Source organism: Betta splendens, chromosome 4, assembly GCF_900634795.4.
Source record: "Betta splendens chromosome 4, fBetSpl5.4, whole genome shotgun sequence".
NCBI classification, from domain to species: domain Eukaryota; kingdom Metazoa; phylum Chordata; class Actinopteri; order Anabantiformes; family Osphronemidae; genus Betta; species Betta splendens.
This window is the reverse complement of record NC_040884.2, coordinates 23,669,671-23,685,554: the sequence shown is the minus strand read 5'-3', so window position 1 is coordinate 23,685,554 and position 15,884 is coordinate 23,669,671. Positions and strand designations below refer to the sequence as shown.

Sequence of the window (15,884 nt, the reverse complement as noted above, 5' to 3'; positions counted from 1 at the left end):
AATTAGCCTGTATGTGAAAAATCAATAACTCACACAGGGCCCTGTGCTTCTTGCTGGAGTTGGCTGCTATGTTACCAATCTGCAGACTTGGGGGAGAGGGAACATGGAACCCAGGGATGGAGACTTTTACGTCCATGGATACTGCTGCTGAGTGACTCGCAACAGACATCTCTGGTCTAGACACCTTGTCCACCTGCCGGCTCCGGTCCAGAAGATCCCGACCAAAAAACGCCTCCTAAGCGAGGAACAGGAGTTTGGTTTTGACAGACGTCCATGAACCATGTCCATTACCCAAAAGACACACATTTTACCTGCAGATAAGAGGGGAACTCCTCTTCCAGCTTTGTCTTCTTCTTCCTGTACCTTTTCTTCGCCTTCTCCATTGTCTGGTCTGCAGGTGGTGCTGTTTCCATGTCAGCATCCAACAGACCTGAACATCAATAGAAATATTTACCTCCAAAACCTTTTGTACACTACATGTAAACAAATAAGGTGTGTGGGGGTGAGTTCATGGGTGATTGATGTCCCACCTTCATCTCGTCCCAGCAGCATCTCTGTTAAATCTTTTCTACATAATTTAATCCTGCCTGGACCAGCCTTTGCTCCACGCTGCCGCACCATGAATCCACCAATGCCTGAGACCCACAGGGGAGGACAGTAATGATGAAGAGAATGTAAACAGAGGATGATAATGACAACAGATGGAGCTAATAGTCTCACCTGGCCTGTAGGGTTTCCTCTTCCTCTTCTTGTTGCCATCGGTAACATCAGGCTCCTTTGTGACATCATCTTCGGCATGGTCTCGCTCTGGGCTGGAGTCAGACTTTATCTCACATTCCAAATCACCTGAAGAAAGCAAATTCACACATTTCACCATTTATGTTTAAGAGTGTCTGTTTACAGGGCTATGTGACATTGGCGTAAAGAGACCCACTGTGGGTTTTATCTGGGCTTTGACCTCTGCTGTGGTCCTGCTCAGTGGGAGGATCCAGGTCAGAAGGTGTCCTGCAGGACAGAAACGCTGTTCTGGTTGATGATCCTCAGCTTCAGTTTGGGTTTACACCTGCAGATTGAACAGCTGATCAGCCTCCACCCACCACCTGGACTGACTCCTCAGACAACCACAGAAGAGAAAGGCATCTTTACCTGCGGTACCCTGCGCGGCGAAGTCAATGGTTCAACCAGAGCCTGCAGGTGAGACAAACCTGACTCTGTGAGACACACTCCGTCCTGCGTGTACGTCTTTGTGTCTGCTCACACAGAAGGTCAGGAGACGTAAAGTTAAATAATGCAGAACACAGCCATAACAGAGTGACTTCTGTTTCAGTCATCAAACTCCTGTGTGACTGAATTCAACTGATGATTTGTTGTGATGATGCCAACAGTGATAAACAAAAGTTGTTCTACTTGATTGAAACTAAGTGGTAAACCTAGAGTCTGACTGACCAGGTTCTCTAATCCTGGAGATGATCTGGGCCATATAAGGGGAATCAAAGCTGTTTGACGTCCCTGAAATAGAGCCATACACCACAGTTACCTTCCAACAAACAGATAAACAGGAGTCCAATTTATACATGAGATCTCATGGGTAAGGTGGACCAGGTTTCACCGTATGATCCTTGGCCTTGAGTTTTGCACAGTGAACAGTCAAAGCCTTCATCAGCAGCAACCTCCACCTCATCCTCAGTGGTCAGGCCCTGACACACAGCATGGACCCACCTGCGCACACGCACACACCCATAAGACAAATAGGAAACAAGGTCCATAGAGCCCTGCCGAACTGATGAAATCTAAATCCATGCTGATGGGGTTTCAGATACTTTTCTATCTATGAGTTTATTTTATAACTGGTCAGTTGATGCGGCTCAACAGGCTTTAAACTATCTGTCAGCGTAACCCAGTATAGGTAAGTTCCGAGTGTTACCTGTCACACTGCTGACACTGCAGTATGAGGTCATCCTGCAAGTACCGTCTCTGACAGAGAGGACAGCAGCTCAGACTGACACATGGTCCACAGCGGCTGTAGTTACTTTGCCAATCACAGTGCAGCCCAGGGGAGGTCGAGCCACACTGCACACACCACACACACCTAAGAAAGATACACACATTTAGGTACATGACAGGTGAAGAGCTGATGATGGGGTTACAGACAGGTGAACCTACCACTTGCACTTCCAGGCTCCTTTAGGTACTGTGTGGAGAGGTGGGTCCAGGCAGTAAGTGTGGTAGCTGATGTCACAGTCATCACATAGTAGCAGTCGTCCTGGGTCGCTGGCCTCCCCACAAGCCTCACACACTGTACACTCCAGACAGCGCCAGCCTTTGGTGAGCACCACCCGTGTAATCTGAATATCGCCACAGTCATTAATCAGGAATAAGCAGAAACAAACACATGTAAACCATGATTCCTTTTAACTTTTAAACTAAACAAAGTATGTACTGACCTTGACATTGACACAGTAGGGATGGTAACACTGTCCACACTGAGAACAAGCCAGCAGCCTGCCTTCAGCACCTTGACCAAAACTCCCACAGACCACACACATGTCCTGCACACACAGACATACAGTAAACACATTTGCCTATTTCTGTATGTACATAGTAGGGTTGCGTTACATTAGAGGAGGAGACATTTTCCCTTTGACAGGACATGCAGTATCTTCAGTATCTCTGGGATATTTCAACCACAATGAAGCCAAAAACAAAAAAGGTCTTTTAATTAATGCTCTGAAGCCCTGAACTAGCACAGTCTTTACTTGGGTGAGTTATATGATGTGTTGAAGCACAACTGCCTGGATCCGAGTCCCACACTTGTGTTCACATGTGAAAGTGGCTACGTTAACCTATTTTAGTTTATATTGATTGAGAGCATACCTGTCTGAGGGTGAAATGGTCAGAGGTGGAGAACATCACCACTGTGTTGTGCATGGAGTTCTCTTCCTCCTCCTTCGGCTGCAACAGTTCAACATACCCACCCTGAGAGCATAATCAATAATTTCACCTTAGAGTCAAGCTTTTTTTTTACTGCCCTTGTACATGTAAATATAGTGACACATAAGTAGGTTCGGTTTAGAAGTGTTTAATCTTACCCCAGGTGAAACAGACAGGCTGTCCTGGGTTTTTAGTCTGCTCCTTCCTCTCCCTCCACCTCTTGCTCCTCCAACACCACCACCTCTCGAACGCCTTCTTCCTGGGAACCCTGAACCACGTCCCTGGGAAGGGGAGGGAATATAGGGGAAGAAAGGAAAGAGGTGGCAGAGAACAGACATCATTAAAGTGCAGACACACCACTACTACATTTGTAAACATAGAAAAACATCTGGGACAGGATTGATAGGTTAAAAAAAAACTGTCTGAAAACACAGGAAAACAGTCTGGTCTAGAACTCTACTATGATCACCCTGGTGAGCTCAGGGAGAACTGCTAAGATTCTGACGTGTGGAGACAATCTGACTCCCTCAAGATTTTCAAATAAGTTACACTGGTGTTTACTTGACCGTAGAGACCAGCAGACTTAGAAAGGGTACATTTGGTTTTCTTAATATTACCATCCAGGCGGAAGGAATAGGCTGATGGGTAGTTACAGTTTACAGAGCAAGTTATGTGTGCGCTTCTTTACCACTCTCATGCTCCAGAGGGGGGAGTCTGATGGACGGGGTTTAGGACTGTCCCACCCTCCCTCGCCCATGGAATCCTGGGAGGATGAAGGGGGGCTCACTGCCCTTCGATTACTCCACCACGAACCCTGAGTTAGGAAGGGGGAAGAAAGTGGATGGAGTTGAGAGTCAAAGTCAGATGGGATGAGAAAAAGGGGGGTACAAAAGGAGGGGAAGGAGAAAGGAATAAAATGTCTCAACATAAATACAACAGCTACAAAACAAAAGTTAACTAAAACCTAGTAAAGCATTTACATAGAAATAATGCGTGTGGCCCAGAAACAATTGATAAAAGTTGCTAAAACACTTAAAACATGTCTGAAAGAAGCTAAAGCATTTAAAGCATAGATTAAAGTATCTGAAGAGAGTTTAAACAGAGCTGAATATTTGAAGCTAAAGCAGTTGAATTTCAAATTAAAAGATAGTTAATTAGATTGAACTGCTGAAAATGAATCAAGTACCTAAAGTATTGCTGAAACAATAAAAAAAAAACACTGAATATATGCAAACAATTAAGGCTTACAGCTAAGCTGAAGGAAAAGCTGAAAGTTGCTACAACATAAAACAAAGCCAATGTAGCTGAATGTACAGTTACAGTTAAATTGTTTAGAGTTAAAAAGGCACAGCTAATTTCATCAGTTTTCAATATTTCCAAACATTAAGCTATTCTTTCAGTGGAAGCAGTTGAATTTCAAATTGAGCTAAAGTCATAAGTACTCTGTTGGAAGACATTCCTATAAAAGCTGATTGTAATTGTAAAGGTAAAACAGTCTCATTAACTAGTTACAATTAACCAGTCAAAAGCAGAAAACTTGCTAAAAAAGTAATGAATTAGACATGTGCTTTTATTTTAAAAATATTTGCTAGATTAACTAGAATTTCTCAATTATTTTCTGCTACACCCCCCTCCACAAGAAGTGAACATTTCGCGCCCCCATCTCAGAATTTGATAAAAAAAAATAAATAAATAAAAAAAAAAAAAAAAGTTTTTAGGTTAGAGATAGATTCAAACCTGCAACCTCAGCGTAACACTAACCATTGCACCAAACAGTGGTTAGTGTTCCTCGTCTCCCACAGTGAAGCCATGCATATATACACTTAGTCAATTTTGTCTCAGCCTCTCTTTTTATCCCAGTGAAATACTTTTCCATAGTTTGTTACCTGCACTGCATACGTCCTGTTCTGTGCTGAGTCTTGTGAGAAAACTAGTTACAGGTGCTCTTTTTACATTCGGCACCCCATAAAAAACTACCTGCGACAAATAATCATGTTCCCAGGGCTCACATGCGTCCCCCCTGGGGGACCCCACTTGTACAGACAAGACAGACAGAGTGAAATAACTGTACAGATGTACAAACTAGTGCGTAAAGGCAAAGCCCAGTCAACAGTAAAACGTGGCTTCACCAAGATCAGCACAACAAATCATGGCAAACATTAGAGAAGGAAGAGGCACAAATCAACTCAGACTATCATTTAGGAATCAAGGTAAATAAAATAGTTGGGTTGTTACTGCTACAGCTGCACAAAACAGCCCTTAATGTCCAGTTTACTTAGAAGAAGGAAGAATATTTGTGGCACTTTATTCATTGAAATGTTAAACAACACTGGAATTGCAATAACTCTAGTTCAGTGTTCTGTTTGACCAAAGACAGAACGTTTACTATGAAAATGTACAGAAACAAATCTTCTGCCTACTGAACATGGAAATTGTCTTACTGTAAATTGTGGGAGCCGTGACGAAAGTGAAACAAGAGAGTGAAGGTACTCAAACAAAAGTGTTTAAACAATTTCTGGCTGCGGCTAAGAACAAACCATTTAAGCGTATGACCTAAAGTCAAAGGTTGCCTACCTGTTTAACCCTGGCTCTTCCAGGAGAAAACCTTTCTCTTGGTAATGGCTGGCTTTCCCATTCCAATTTTAGGGGTGAGGGGGAGCACAGTAGTAGGAGGCACCTGTGGCTGTGAGATCAAAATGTGTAAGCTCACAGCTCAGTGACAAAGAGGAGAAAACCAATAGTAGTGTTAATGGAGAAGTAATTGGCTAGAAAAGAACAGGAGACCGTACCTTGAAGACTAGAGACTCTCTGGCAGGAGGAGAGCACCGGAAGAGAGATGACAGAGGTGAGAGGGGAGGTGGGGTGATAGAAACTCTAGTGGGAGAGGTCTCAGGAGAAGCCTCAGTGGAAAAGGGAGACTGCCTCAGGCGGATAGAGAGGTCGTCAGAAGGCCTTGAAAAGTATGTAGGCGGTCTTAAATTATGACCCTTTCCTCGGCATGAGGCTGGGGGTGGGCTAAGGGAGGACAGGTGCGAGGATGTCATCAGGTCCATCACCTCCATGTCTAAAGAGGGATCCAGGTCCAGAACTGGAGTCACTAGCTCCTCCTCCATATCTGACTGCTCCTCAACTTTCTCCTCATACACACAACCCGTCACTCCTTCCTTCTCCTCTTGGTCCTCTTCCACTTTTCTCCTTTCTGAAGGCTCAGCTTGTGATTGGCCATTGTCTCTAGTGGGCACTGTTGCTGTAGCAACAGGTTCAAATAGACTCTGTGGCTGGTTGTCACTATCCTCTAGTAACACACTGACTTCTGTTTGATCTTTGGATTCCCTTTCTTCATGCTGATCCTCCTGAGGGGTGTGAGGAGAGCAGGAGTGGGGTAAGGCAGTCCTGTGAGGAGAGACGTTGGGAGACACCTCCAGAGGGGCAGTTCCATGTGGTGAAGGAGGAGATGGTGATGAGGGGTAAGAAGAGTTGTAGTGCAGGGGTAAGGCAAAGTGTGTTTTGATGGGTTGGGGAGAAAGAGATTGTGATTCTAAGATGAGGGAGGAGGCAACAGTGGTATGAGGAAGAGGCAGGTGGTATTGCTGTATTTCTGTAGAGAGATCAGGAAGACATGTTAGACCTTGGAGCAAGTGTTAATACATCCACCAACCAAATGTCTTCTGAATTGCTTGAATAAATGTTCAGCCCTACCTCAACAAACGCTCATGTCAGTGAAGCTACTACTTGGAAGACTGTTTCTGAACTTACCCTCTTTTTCTGCCCTTTCAACAGGCTGCATTTTCACTTCTGCTGTCTGATAAGGCTCCTCTGCTGGTTCCGGTTGTTGAGCTTTTCTCTCCATCTCCTCCTTTTCAGTCTTCCTATGCCCCTCTTCTTTCACCTCAGACAGGCAGATGTCTAAATGAACAAGATGTTTTAATCTTAGTTCACAACATTGAATTACAGTCTTTAGTGTAGATGACACATTTTAATCTAACACAAATTTAAGTATTTGACTTTCTGATACACACCCAGACAGGCTGCAGAGTCCTCTTCAGACTGTTTATTTTGCTGGGGTACTTCAGGTGCAGCATGAGATGACACTGGACTAGCAGGAACAGGACTGGGGTTGTTTTTACGATGCACTGGATTTGCAAGGGCAGGGCAAACAGCATCAAGACCAGCACTACCCTTACAGCTGACATGGTTAGATGGACTAGTACTTAGAATAACCTCTTGCAGCACAGAACTGCTATGTCCAGGATTTGGCAGCGTCTCTGTAACTATAGAGCCACATGCAAGGCCTGCAGCTGGACCACTATGGCCACAGCTAGTGTGTGAAGGGTACGTGGTGAATATATGAGGAGGGCTGAGGTGCAATGAGGAAGAGGGTGTGGGACTAGCAGGGGTTTCACCAGTGTGGCTTGTGCTAGGCATCGCACTGTTACCTTGAGCTGGACTAAAGTAGCCAGGTCTAGCTTGGCTTGAACTAGCTTCAGTGGCCGGTCTTTGATCCAAGGGGCTCACCAGTGCACTGGTCTGATGAGAAGATGTCTGTGGATTAGCTAAAGACTGCATCCCCAGGTTCAGACTAGCCTTATTGTGGCTAATAGCCGGGGCAGTGGCAGTTGATGGACTAGTCGGCCTAATATTTTCTGAAGGCTTAAGTAGAACAGTATCAAGATGAAGTTTGCTCTGGATTAGGGAACTGTCCACATCAAGTCTTAAAGCCACATCAAGGCCTGAAGTGGTTCCAGTGTCAGCAGCTGGAATAGTATTTTCTTGTGAGCTACTACTGGGGCTATTGTATGTTTTACTGGCCTGAGCTTTACTGCAAGCAAATGAAGCATGTGAAGAACTGCTGTGGGATGTGTTAGCTAAAGAGATAAGATGTCTTTGGACTAGGCCTGAGGGTGCACTACTAGACTGATTGGCCTGACCAGCAGGACTAAATCTAGGTGGACTCTGTATAACGTTAACATCAGCAATAGCGGAACAGTTAACAGTCTGGCCACTATAGTCTGAGGTAATATTGCTCAAACTCTGGCTTACAGAGGTACCAGCTGGAATAGTTTCAGTTGGAATACAGTGTGGAGGACTAAAGCTAGTTTCTATTGGCTGGAAGCTTGTTGGTGAAGGACTACAGTTAGTCTGGGTACGAGAGGGACTGGACTGCAAAAGATGTGTGGGACTTTGATTGCTCTGAGTTTGTGCAAGATCTACATAACTGCAAGAACTTGAGTTCTCCACAGCATCAAGGTCCATCACAGCACAGGCACTGTTAGCTTCTCTGTCAACCAGTCCAACGTGAGTAGGAGTAGAATGAACCGACGTACCTGGGACAGCAGTACTATGCCTGGGACTCGAGTCTGACTTAATTGATAGACTTGGGGGTTCAGCAGTTGACTCAATGTCGTTGTCTTGACAGGACACCGGTACTGCTAAGGAGCCAGCTGGCTGTACTGGGGATGATACAGATGAGGCCAATGGGTTGTCAGAATGTGAGAAATAGCTAGCTTGTTGTGATGAGGGCCTAGTATCAGCAGCTATGGTGCTGCCATGAGCAAGGCCAGTCTCTACTGCAATGGGACTAGCACAGGCCTGAAAAAAGCTAGTTTGGTTTGGAGGCATTTCCCTGGTATATGTCGAGCTAACGCTGGTTGTGTTAGCCTTGATAAGTACAGTCTGATCTTTAACAGCTTCTGGACAGTGTGATGGGCTTCCAGAAGAAAGACATGAAGGAATGTGGCTAGCCACAAAACAACTTCCCTCCTTTTCATCTGTACATGGTGAACAAGATAGGCTACTGTGTTCTGCTGAAGTGCTAACGTGAGCAAGGCTTTCTGGTGTGGTGTGGCAAACGTGAGTCGGGCTTGCATGATCTGGACTATGTGTGCTACACTGAACAGGAATAAATTGGTTTGGGAGTTGGCTTTCAGAGGTTACCAGATTAGAACTAGAGTTACAAGAGTTAATGGTATTATCCAGTGTTTTAGTCTGTACGAGGTGGTCATCCAAGAAATTCATCTCTGTGGCACAGATTTTCATGAATTCGTCTGTGACTCTTGACTGTATATCAAGCTGAAGAGGAAGTAGATTATGATGCAAATGTCGGGCAGGCTGTTTCGAGTGAGCATGTACAGGGCTAGCAGGCTGTGACAGACTATGCTGGTTGGGTCCGAGTGGGGAGGATGATGGGCTACATGGAGCTGAAATGGGTCTCTGTGAGGAGTGTTTGGACTTGTCCTTGTCCAGTGTAGAGTCATCATCCTTTGCGGAACTCCATAGCAGTGATGTGGAGATGTGTGTATGACCATGCAGCACAGAACTGTACTGTCCAGTTTGTGGATGTGAGATGATATTTGTTGAACTACATGGTCTGTTGAGGTGTGATCTGATGTTCTGTGCAGGACAGATTGATGGGGGGCTGTGGTTGGGTTCTGCATTGCCTGGTTGAAGCACGGAAGGACTACATGATGCAGAATGTGCTGAACTAGAAAACATGGATCTACCCTGCACTGGACTCTGTTGAAGTTGTTTTACTGTGGAATTTGGGGTAGGGCTAGAAGGACTATTACAATGAGGCGATTTAGGCATCTGCTTGGGCTCCGTGGGACCAGATGGAGATGATGGTGTGCTGTCTTTCAACTCTAAAGGATCAAACTGAAGTTCTGAAGAACTCTGTTGGAGCTTCAATAGATCCAGGTTGGATGGTGAGGAACTCTGTTTGAGATCTGATAGATTAAGGTGAGATGGGGCAGGACTTGGCTGGAGCTCACGTGAATCCAGACAAGTTGGTGCAGAACTTTGTTGTAGCTCAAAGACATCAGGGTGAAATAATGCAGGACCCTGTTGGACATCTGATGAATGTAAGCATGTTGGCATTGAACTTTGTTGAATCTCAGATGGACTGTGGCTCTGATGCAGCTGTGATGGATAAGGGGGAGATGGTACAGGGCTTTGTTGTAGCTCTGATGGGCCCGGGTGAGACGGTGCAAGACTTTCTTGTAGATCTAACGGCTCAGAGTGAAACAGTGCAGGACTTTGTTGTAGCTCTGATGGATCAGGGTGAGCCGGTGCAAGACTTTCTTCTAGGTCTGATGGGCCCGGGTGTGACGGTGCAAGACTTTCTTGTAGATCTAACGGCTCAGAGTGAGACAGTGCAGGACTTTGTTGTAGGTCTGATGGATCAGGGTGAGCCGGTGCAGGACTTTCTTGTAGGTCTGATGAATCAGGGTGAGCCGGTGGAGGACTTTCTTGTAGGTCTGATGAATCAGGGTGAGCCGGTGGAGGACTTTCTTGTATTTTTGATGGATCAGGGTGAGCCGGTGCAGGACTTTCTTGTAGGTCTGATGGATCAGGGTGAGCCGGTGCAGGACTTTGTTGTAGGTCTGATGGATCAGGGGGAGACAGTTCAGGACTTTCTTGTAGGTCTGATGAATCAGGGTGAGCCGGTGCAGGACTTTCTTGTATTTCTGAGGGATCAGGGTGAGCCGGTGCAGGACTTTCTTGTATTTCTGATGGATCAGGGTGAGCCAATGCAGGACTTTCTTGTATTTCTGATGAATCAGGGTGAGCCGGTGCAGGACTTTTCTGTAGGTCTGATGGGTCAGGGCGAGAGGGTGCAGGACTTTGCTGTAGGTCTGATGGGTCAGGGGGAGACAGTGCAGGACTTTCTTGTAGCTCTGATGAATCAGGGTGAGTGGGTGCTGGACTTTGCTGTAGGTCTGATGGGTGAGGGGGAGAAGGTGCAGGACTTTGCTGTAGGTCTGATGGGTGAGGGGGAGAAGGTGCAGGACTTTGCTGTAGGTCTGATGGGTGAGGGGGAGAAGGTGCAGGACTTTGCTGTAGGTCTGATGGGTGAGGGGGAGAAGGTGCAGGACTTTGCTGTAGGTCTGATGGGTCAGGGTGAGACTGTGCAGGACTGTGCTGTAGGTCGGATGGATCGGGGCGAGACTGTGCCGGACTGTGCTGTAGGTCAGATAGTTCGGGGTGAGACTGTGCAGGACCTTGCTGTAGGTCGGATGGATCGGGTGGATCGGGGTGAGACTGTGCAGGACTTTGCTGTAGGTCAGATAGTTCGGGGTGAGGCGGTGCAGGACTTTGCTGTAGGTCGGATGGATTGGGGTGAGATAGTGCAGGACTTTCTTGTAACTCTGATGGATCAGGGTGAGAAGGTGCAGGACTTTCTTGTAGCTCTAATGGTTCAGAGTTAGTTGATGCAGCACTTTGCTGTAGGTCTGATGGATCAGGATGGGTTGGTTCAGGACTTTCCTGTACCTCTGATGATTCAGGGTGAGACTGCGCAGGACATTGCTGTAGGTCGGATGGATCAGGGTGAGAAGGTGCAGGACTTTCTTGTAGCTCTGATGGTTCAGAGTTAGTTGATGCAGCACTTTGCTGTAGGTCTGATGGGTCAGGATGGGTTGGTTCAGCACTTTCCTGTAGCTCTGATGATTCAGGGTGAGACTGCGCAGGACATTGCTGTAGGTCGGATGGATCAGGGTGAGACAGTGCAGTACTTTCTTGTAGCTCTGATGGATCAGGGTGAGTTGGTGCAGCACTTTGCTGCAGGTCTGATGGATCAGGGTGAGTTAATGCAGGACTTTCTTGCAGGTCTGATGGATCAGGGTTAGTCTCTGCAGTGCATTGCTGTAGGTCGGATGGATCAGGGTGAGGCGGTGCAGCACTTTCTTGTTGCTCTGATGGTTCAGGGTGAGTTGATGCAGCACTTTTCTGCAGGTTAGGGTTAGCAGTACTTTGTTGAAGACCGATAATATTAGTATGAGCAGGACTTTGAAGGTTTGAATTAGGACAAGTCTTTACAGGACTCTGTTGAAAATGTATGGCCTCAACAGGACACTGAGCAGAAATCGGTTGGAGCTCTGTGGGATCAAGATGAGTTGGAATATGTTTTTGTTGGAACTTTGTAGGGTCCAGATGAGATAAAACTGGGCTCTCTTGGAGCTCTGTAGGACCAGATAAAGATAGAACAGGACTCTGGTGGAGTACTACTAGAACAGGATGAGATGAAGCTTCTTGAAAGTCTGTAGAATAGGGGTTTGAAGGAACATGCCCCTGTTGAGTCATTGTGGGATCAGGGTAAGTTGATGTGTGACAATGCTCTGATAATGTACAGAAGGTAATACAAGGACTTTCTGATGGATCTGAAGGAAAGAGATTTACAGGTCTATGAGCAGTGGGACTTACTGGTGGAGTTTGAGAGTGATTTGTAAGTTGTAGCTGTGAAATGCTAATAGGTGGTGCCTGTCTGGGACTGAGGGGCTCAATAAGACAGTGTAATATTTGCGTGGGTTGAATTAGCTCCTCGTCCTGAGGCTTGCAGGTGGAACAGATGTAACCTTCAGACACTGCCCTGCCCTCCCCAGTCTGGACAATACACTTTGTATGGACACACCTAAAAAATAAGAGATAAGACCAAAGATAAAAACGTAATTCTAATATATTTTCGATCAAGCTCTAAACTCCAATCTGACAGCTTTAAGTACTACATTTTTCCCCTTGTACACCATTTTATCTGAAGCTTCAATGGACAAATGCACTGACTAGACTGAAGTTTACCTATAGCAGTGGGTACAGGTGAGATACTCCAGTGGTGTGTAGAGGTCAGGGGGATGGTCACAGAGAGGACAGGGCAAGGCTGGGTCACATGACTTGCAAAGAAATGGGTGATTGGCCCACTGGCCTGATGATGTCACACCACATCGGCGGCAGACCCTGCAGTTCTACAAGACACAAGGGTTTTATTTAAAATAAATAAATAAATAAATAAATGAAATGCTAAATGATGCCCAAAAGGCCAGCAGGTGGTTGTACAGATCTCACCTTGCAGCTCCAGCCAGTGCTTGGCGTGTGATCCAGAGGTGGAGTCAGGCAGTGTGTGTGGTAAGCTTTATCACAGTGCTCACACACCAGCAACACACTTTTATCATCTTGAGACCTAACACATTCATGGGAGAGACACTAGGATTTAACTTCAATCAGTTTATGATATTATAACACTTTTGTGAAGCTTAGGCTGTTACATGATTAAAAACTTAACTTCTATGATCAAGAAGTCTACACACCTAACACTTGCCTCCAACTGAACAGAAACAAGCATATAGGACAGAGGAGCTGCCGCAAAAATGCACTCTGACACCTTGAAGATTATAAATTACTAAAAACTATTTATTATTAATTTTGTTTCTTTACATACAAAATGTATTTCTCATAAGTCTACAAAGTTAGTGTGAAATGTGCATTACCTGCAGCTCTGACATGCTCGGCAGTGAGGACACTGCCAACCAGCCCGGCGAAAAGGGGAGGGGGTCAGGGGGGGGTCCAAGCAGCTGCCATGGTAACGATCACCGCAGCAACAGCACATGAACAAGTCAGTGTTATCACCACCACCCGAACACATCTCACACTGTGAGCACACTGGAAAGAGATGGCAGTTCAGTTATAGTGCTCATTTACCTGCACGTTCCTGTATAGCTACTGTGTATACCTGAGTGTTTGTGCCGTGTACACCATGTTTGTCTCTGGTTAAAGTCTTGAAAGGCTCCAGCAGCAGTAGCACATGGGAAGTGGTAGCTCTGTCCACAGCCCGACTCTTGGCAACGCACTGATGCCCCCAACCGACAGCAGAATGCACACACCTGAAAAGGTGAGAGACAAACCTGTTATAAATCAGGTATGCTGTTATCTGAAATGTCACGTGAAGGTGATCTGACTTTACCTGAGTGCATCCCAAGTCAATGGCTTTGTCCACATAGAGCAATGACTGGCCCTCACCCCGACAAACCCCCTCTGACCAGGCTGCACACTGCAGATGAGCACAGCACTGACCTGCATGCACAAGCACACAAGAAGGTTAAAGAACCACACCACGAGAAGAAAGGGTTCAACTAGAGGTGGGACTAGTTTCCTGTACCTGTCGGGTCAAACAGTGACTGGACGTTGATGTCATGTGGAAGGCCAATTGGTCCAAACTGCTCAACAAACTCTGCGGAAGACTCTAAAACATCAGGGTGGTCAGATTCCATTTAGTTACAATGCCTAATTTATGTAGTAAAAGCCCAATTTTTATCTGTGATTTCACAATATTCTGATTAATAAAATCATATGTAATATGTCTGTGACAATCCTAAATCGTCCAGGCAAAACATCTAGGTCAACGGGAACTAGACTTCTGTTATGTTCAAACATTTTACTACTAATACAAATTATTTTCTTTGCTTCTTTTGAAGAAGTGAAAGCGGGTAAGACCCAACCACAAAAAAAAAAAAAAAAAGTCTACTTGCCCATGCCTCAACTTCCAGGTAATTTTACTACATTTCAGAATCGTCACAGACAGCGCTAGGTTTAAATGGTACTCACCACTCTGCTCTGGACTGCTGCACCTACACAAATACAAACACATGTTACCCACAGCTTAACAATATTTCCCAACTTTCTAAAGCTCAAGACCGGTGGGGATGTTTTGACTCTTAAACAGGAAGTGAGGTGTACTCACAGAGCCTGGGCCTGGTCACCACTGTAGCAATGGGCATGGCAGTCATTGTCTCGGTCGGAGGAGGCCCGGCGGCTCAGGATGTGAAGTGGGATGTAACCCGGCGTTGGGCCAAACACCACCAGCTGGCCCTGGCCCAGAGGAAGCTCGTCTCCCCGGTAACAGAAGGCACACTGCTTCAGACTAGTTTGGGGGAGGACAGAGATTGAGTTATTAATCCATCACAAACACACAAACTTGTTTCAGTGAGTGTTTTCTTTGAAGCACTTCACTAATTAATAGTTCTTCTAATCCAATTACAGATTTTATCCCAATTTCCCTTTAGTCTTTTAGATAGATAAACTTTATTCACCCCAGAGTGGGGAAATTCAGTTGCTAGAGAAGCCAAAGGAGAACAGAGGAAATTAAAGAAAAATGCACAGAGATGGAACATAAGACCTATTTACATATTAACAGTTCAGGCACGTAGTACCATACTTAAATTTAAGGAGGATAAGTTTGCGCATTTATTACTATGAAGGGCTGGTTAACACAGCGCAGTGTCTCTCACCGTTTTTTGGTGTCCCCTAAGCTGGGGGTGGGCGAACCCCCAGAGTCTTCTGACAGAGACCGCTGGAACAGAGGTGAGAAGGAATCATCATCCTCGAGCCGGAGGTACGGGGAGACTGGTGGACTGGAGCAAGGGCTTGGTGCAGGACTCTGCTGCACGAGACTAGATGCTACAGGAACCACTTTATCCTCATCCATCTCCATAGCAACTGGGCTGACACTGTGGTACACCTCCTTAGGCGAGGGACTGCGGCTCAGGATAGGTCGACCCTGCTCTGTAGATTCAGACACTGGTTTGAGGGTGTGAACCTGAAATGGGGATGGCGACTGGGGGGTGTCTTCAGACTCATTTCCAGGACTGTAGTCTGGCAGTGGGGCAGCAGGGCTGCCTCTGTGCCCCTCCTCACTTGTGGGAGCTGGCTTTGCATTGGCTTCATGGGGAGGAGCAACCGAATCTAGCTCAGGTTGTGGGCAGAGCCTGTCCTGGCCAGGCTGAGGGTCAAGGTTGGGGTCAGGGTCTGTTTGGACTTTTTTCCTGGAGGTGGACCTACGGCGTCCAGTTCTTCTCTCCTCCTTCACCTCTGTAAAACACACACACAGACACAAACACACACACAAATTAAAATTATTCCAAAGCACAAAACTAAGATAGTCAGAGTGACCTTGATAAACAGTAGAGCCCACCTTAAGGAAAAACTACTTAAAAATGATGAATCAGATACACATCAAGTACTTGCTGATAAGTGTTTGTTTACAGTTTTATTTTACATGGTCTTTACAAAAGAGGTATGTGATAAATGTGGCAGTTTCTGTCAGTACGTTAAACCAACAGAAGTGTAGGAGGCCCAGTAACTGACCACAAAACCACAAAGTCCACAGTTTGGCTTTTGGCCTCTGAGCG

The 15,884-nt window shown here is 45.9% G+C and overlaps 1 protein-coding gene across 1 annotated transcript in view; it reads right to left on the bottom strand.

The window, feature by feature from the left end:
• The window catches only part of LOC114853983 (histone-lysine N-methyltransferase 2C-like), a 42,301-nt gene that overhangs the window by 22,434 nt on the left and 3,983 nt on the right, over window positions 1-15,884 (bottom strand). Inside the window, 29 exon segments of the mRNA XM_055507714.1 lie at window positions 34-235; window positions 312-430; window positions 531-635; window positions 721-846; window positions 959-1,004; window positions 1,006-1,078; window positions 1,151-1,250; window positions 1,447-1,509; window positions 1,610-1,719; window positions 1,925-2,089; window positions 2,164-2,345; window positions 2,445-2,549; window positions 2,875-2,976; window positions 3,090-3,212; window positions 3,620-3,745; window positions 5,506-5,535; window positions 5,537-5,608; window positions 5,730-6,529; window positions 6,688-6,837; window positions 6,951-12,337; window positions 12,502-12,665; window positions 12,766-12,880; window positions 13,188-13,359; window positions 13,430-13,580; window positions 13,661-13,770; window positions 13,856-13,939; window positions 14,302-14,324; window positions 14,438-14,617; window positions 14,985-15,564. Coding sequence (XP_055363689.1) covers window positions 34-235; window positions 312-430; window positions 531-635; window positions 721-846; window positions 959-1,004; window positions 1,006-1,078; window positions 1,151-1,250; window positions 1,447-1,509; window positions 1,610-1,719; window positions 1,925-2,089; window positions 2,164-2,345; window positions 2,445-2,549; window positions 2,875-2,976; window positions 3,090-3,212; window positions 3,620-3,745; window positions 5,506-5,535; window positions 5,537-5,608; window positions 5,730-6,529; window positions 6,688-6,837; window positions 6,951-12,337; window positions 12,502-12,665; window positions 12,766-12,880; window positions 13,188-13,359; window positions 13,430-13,580; window positions 13,661-13,770; window positions 13,856-13,939; window positions 14,302-14,324; window positions 14,438-14,617; window positions 14,985-15,564 — 9,765 coding nt within the window.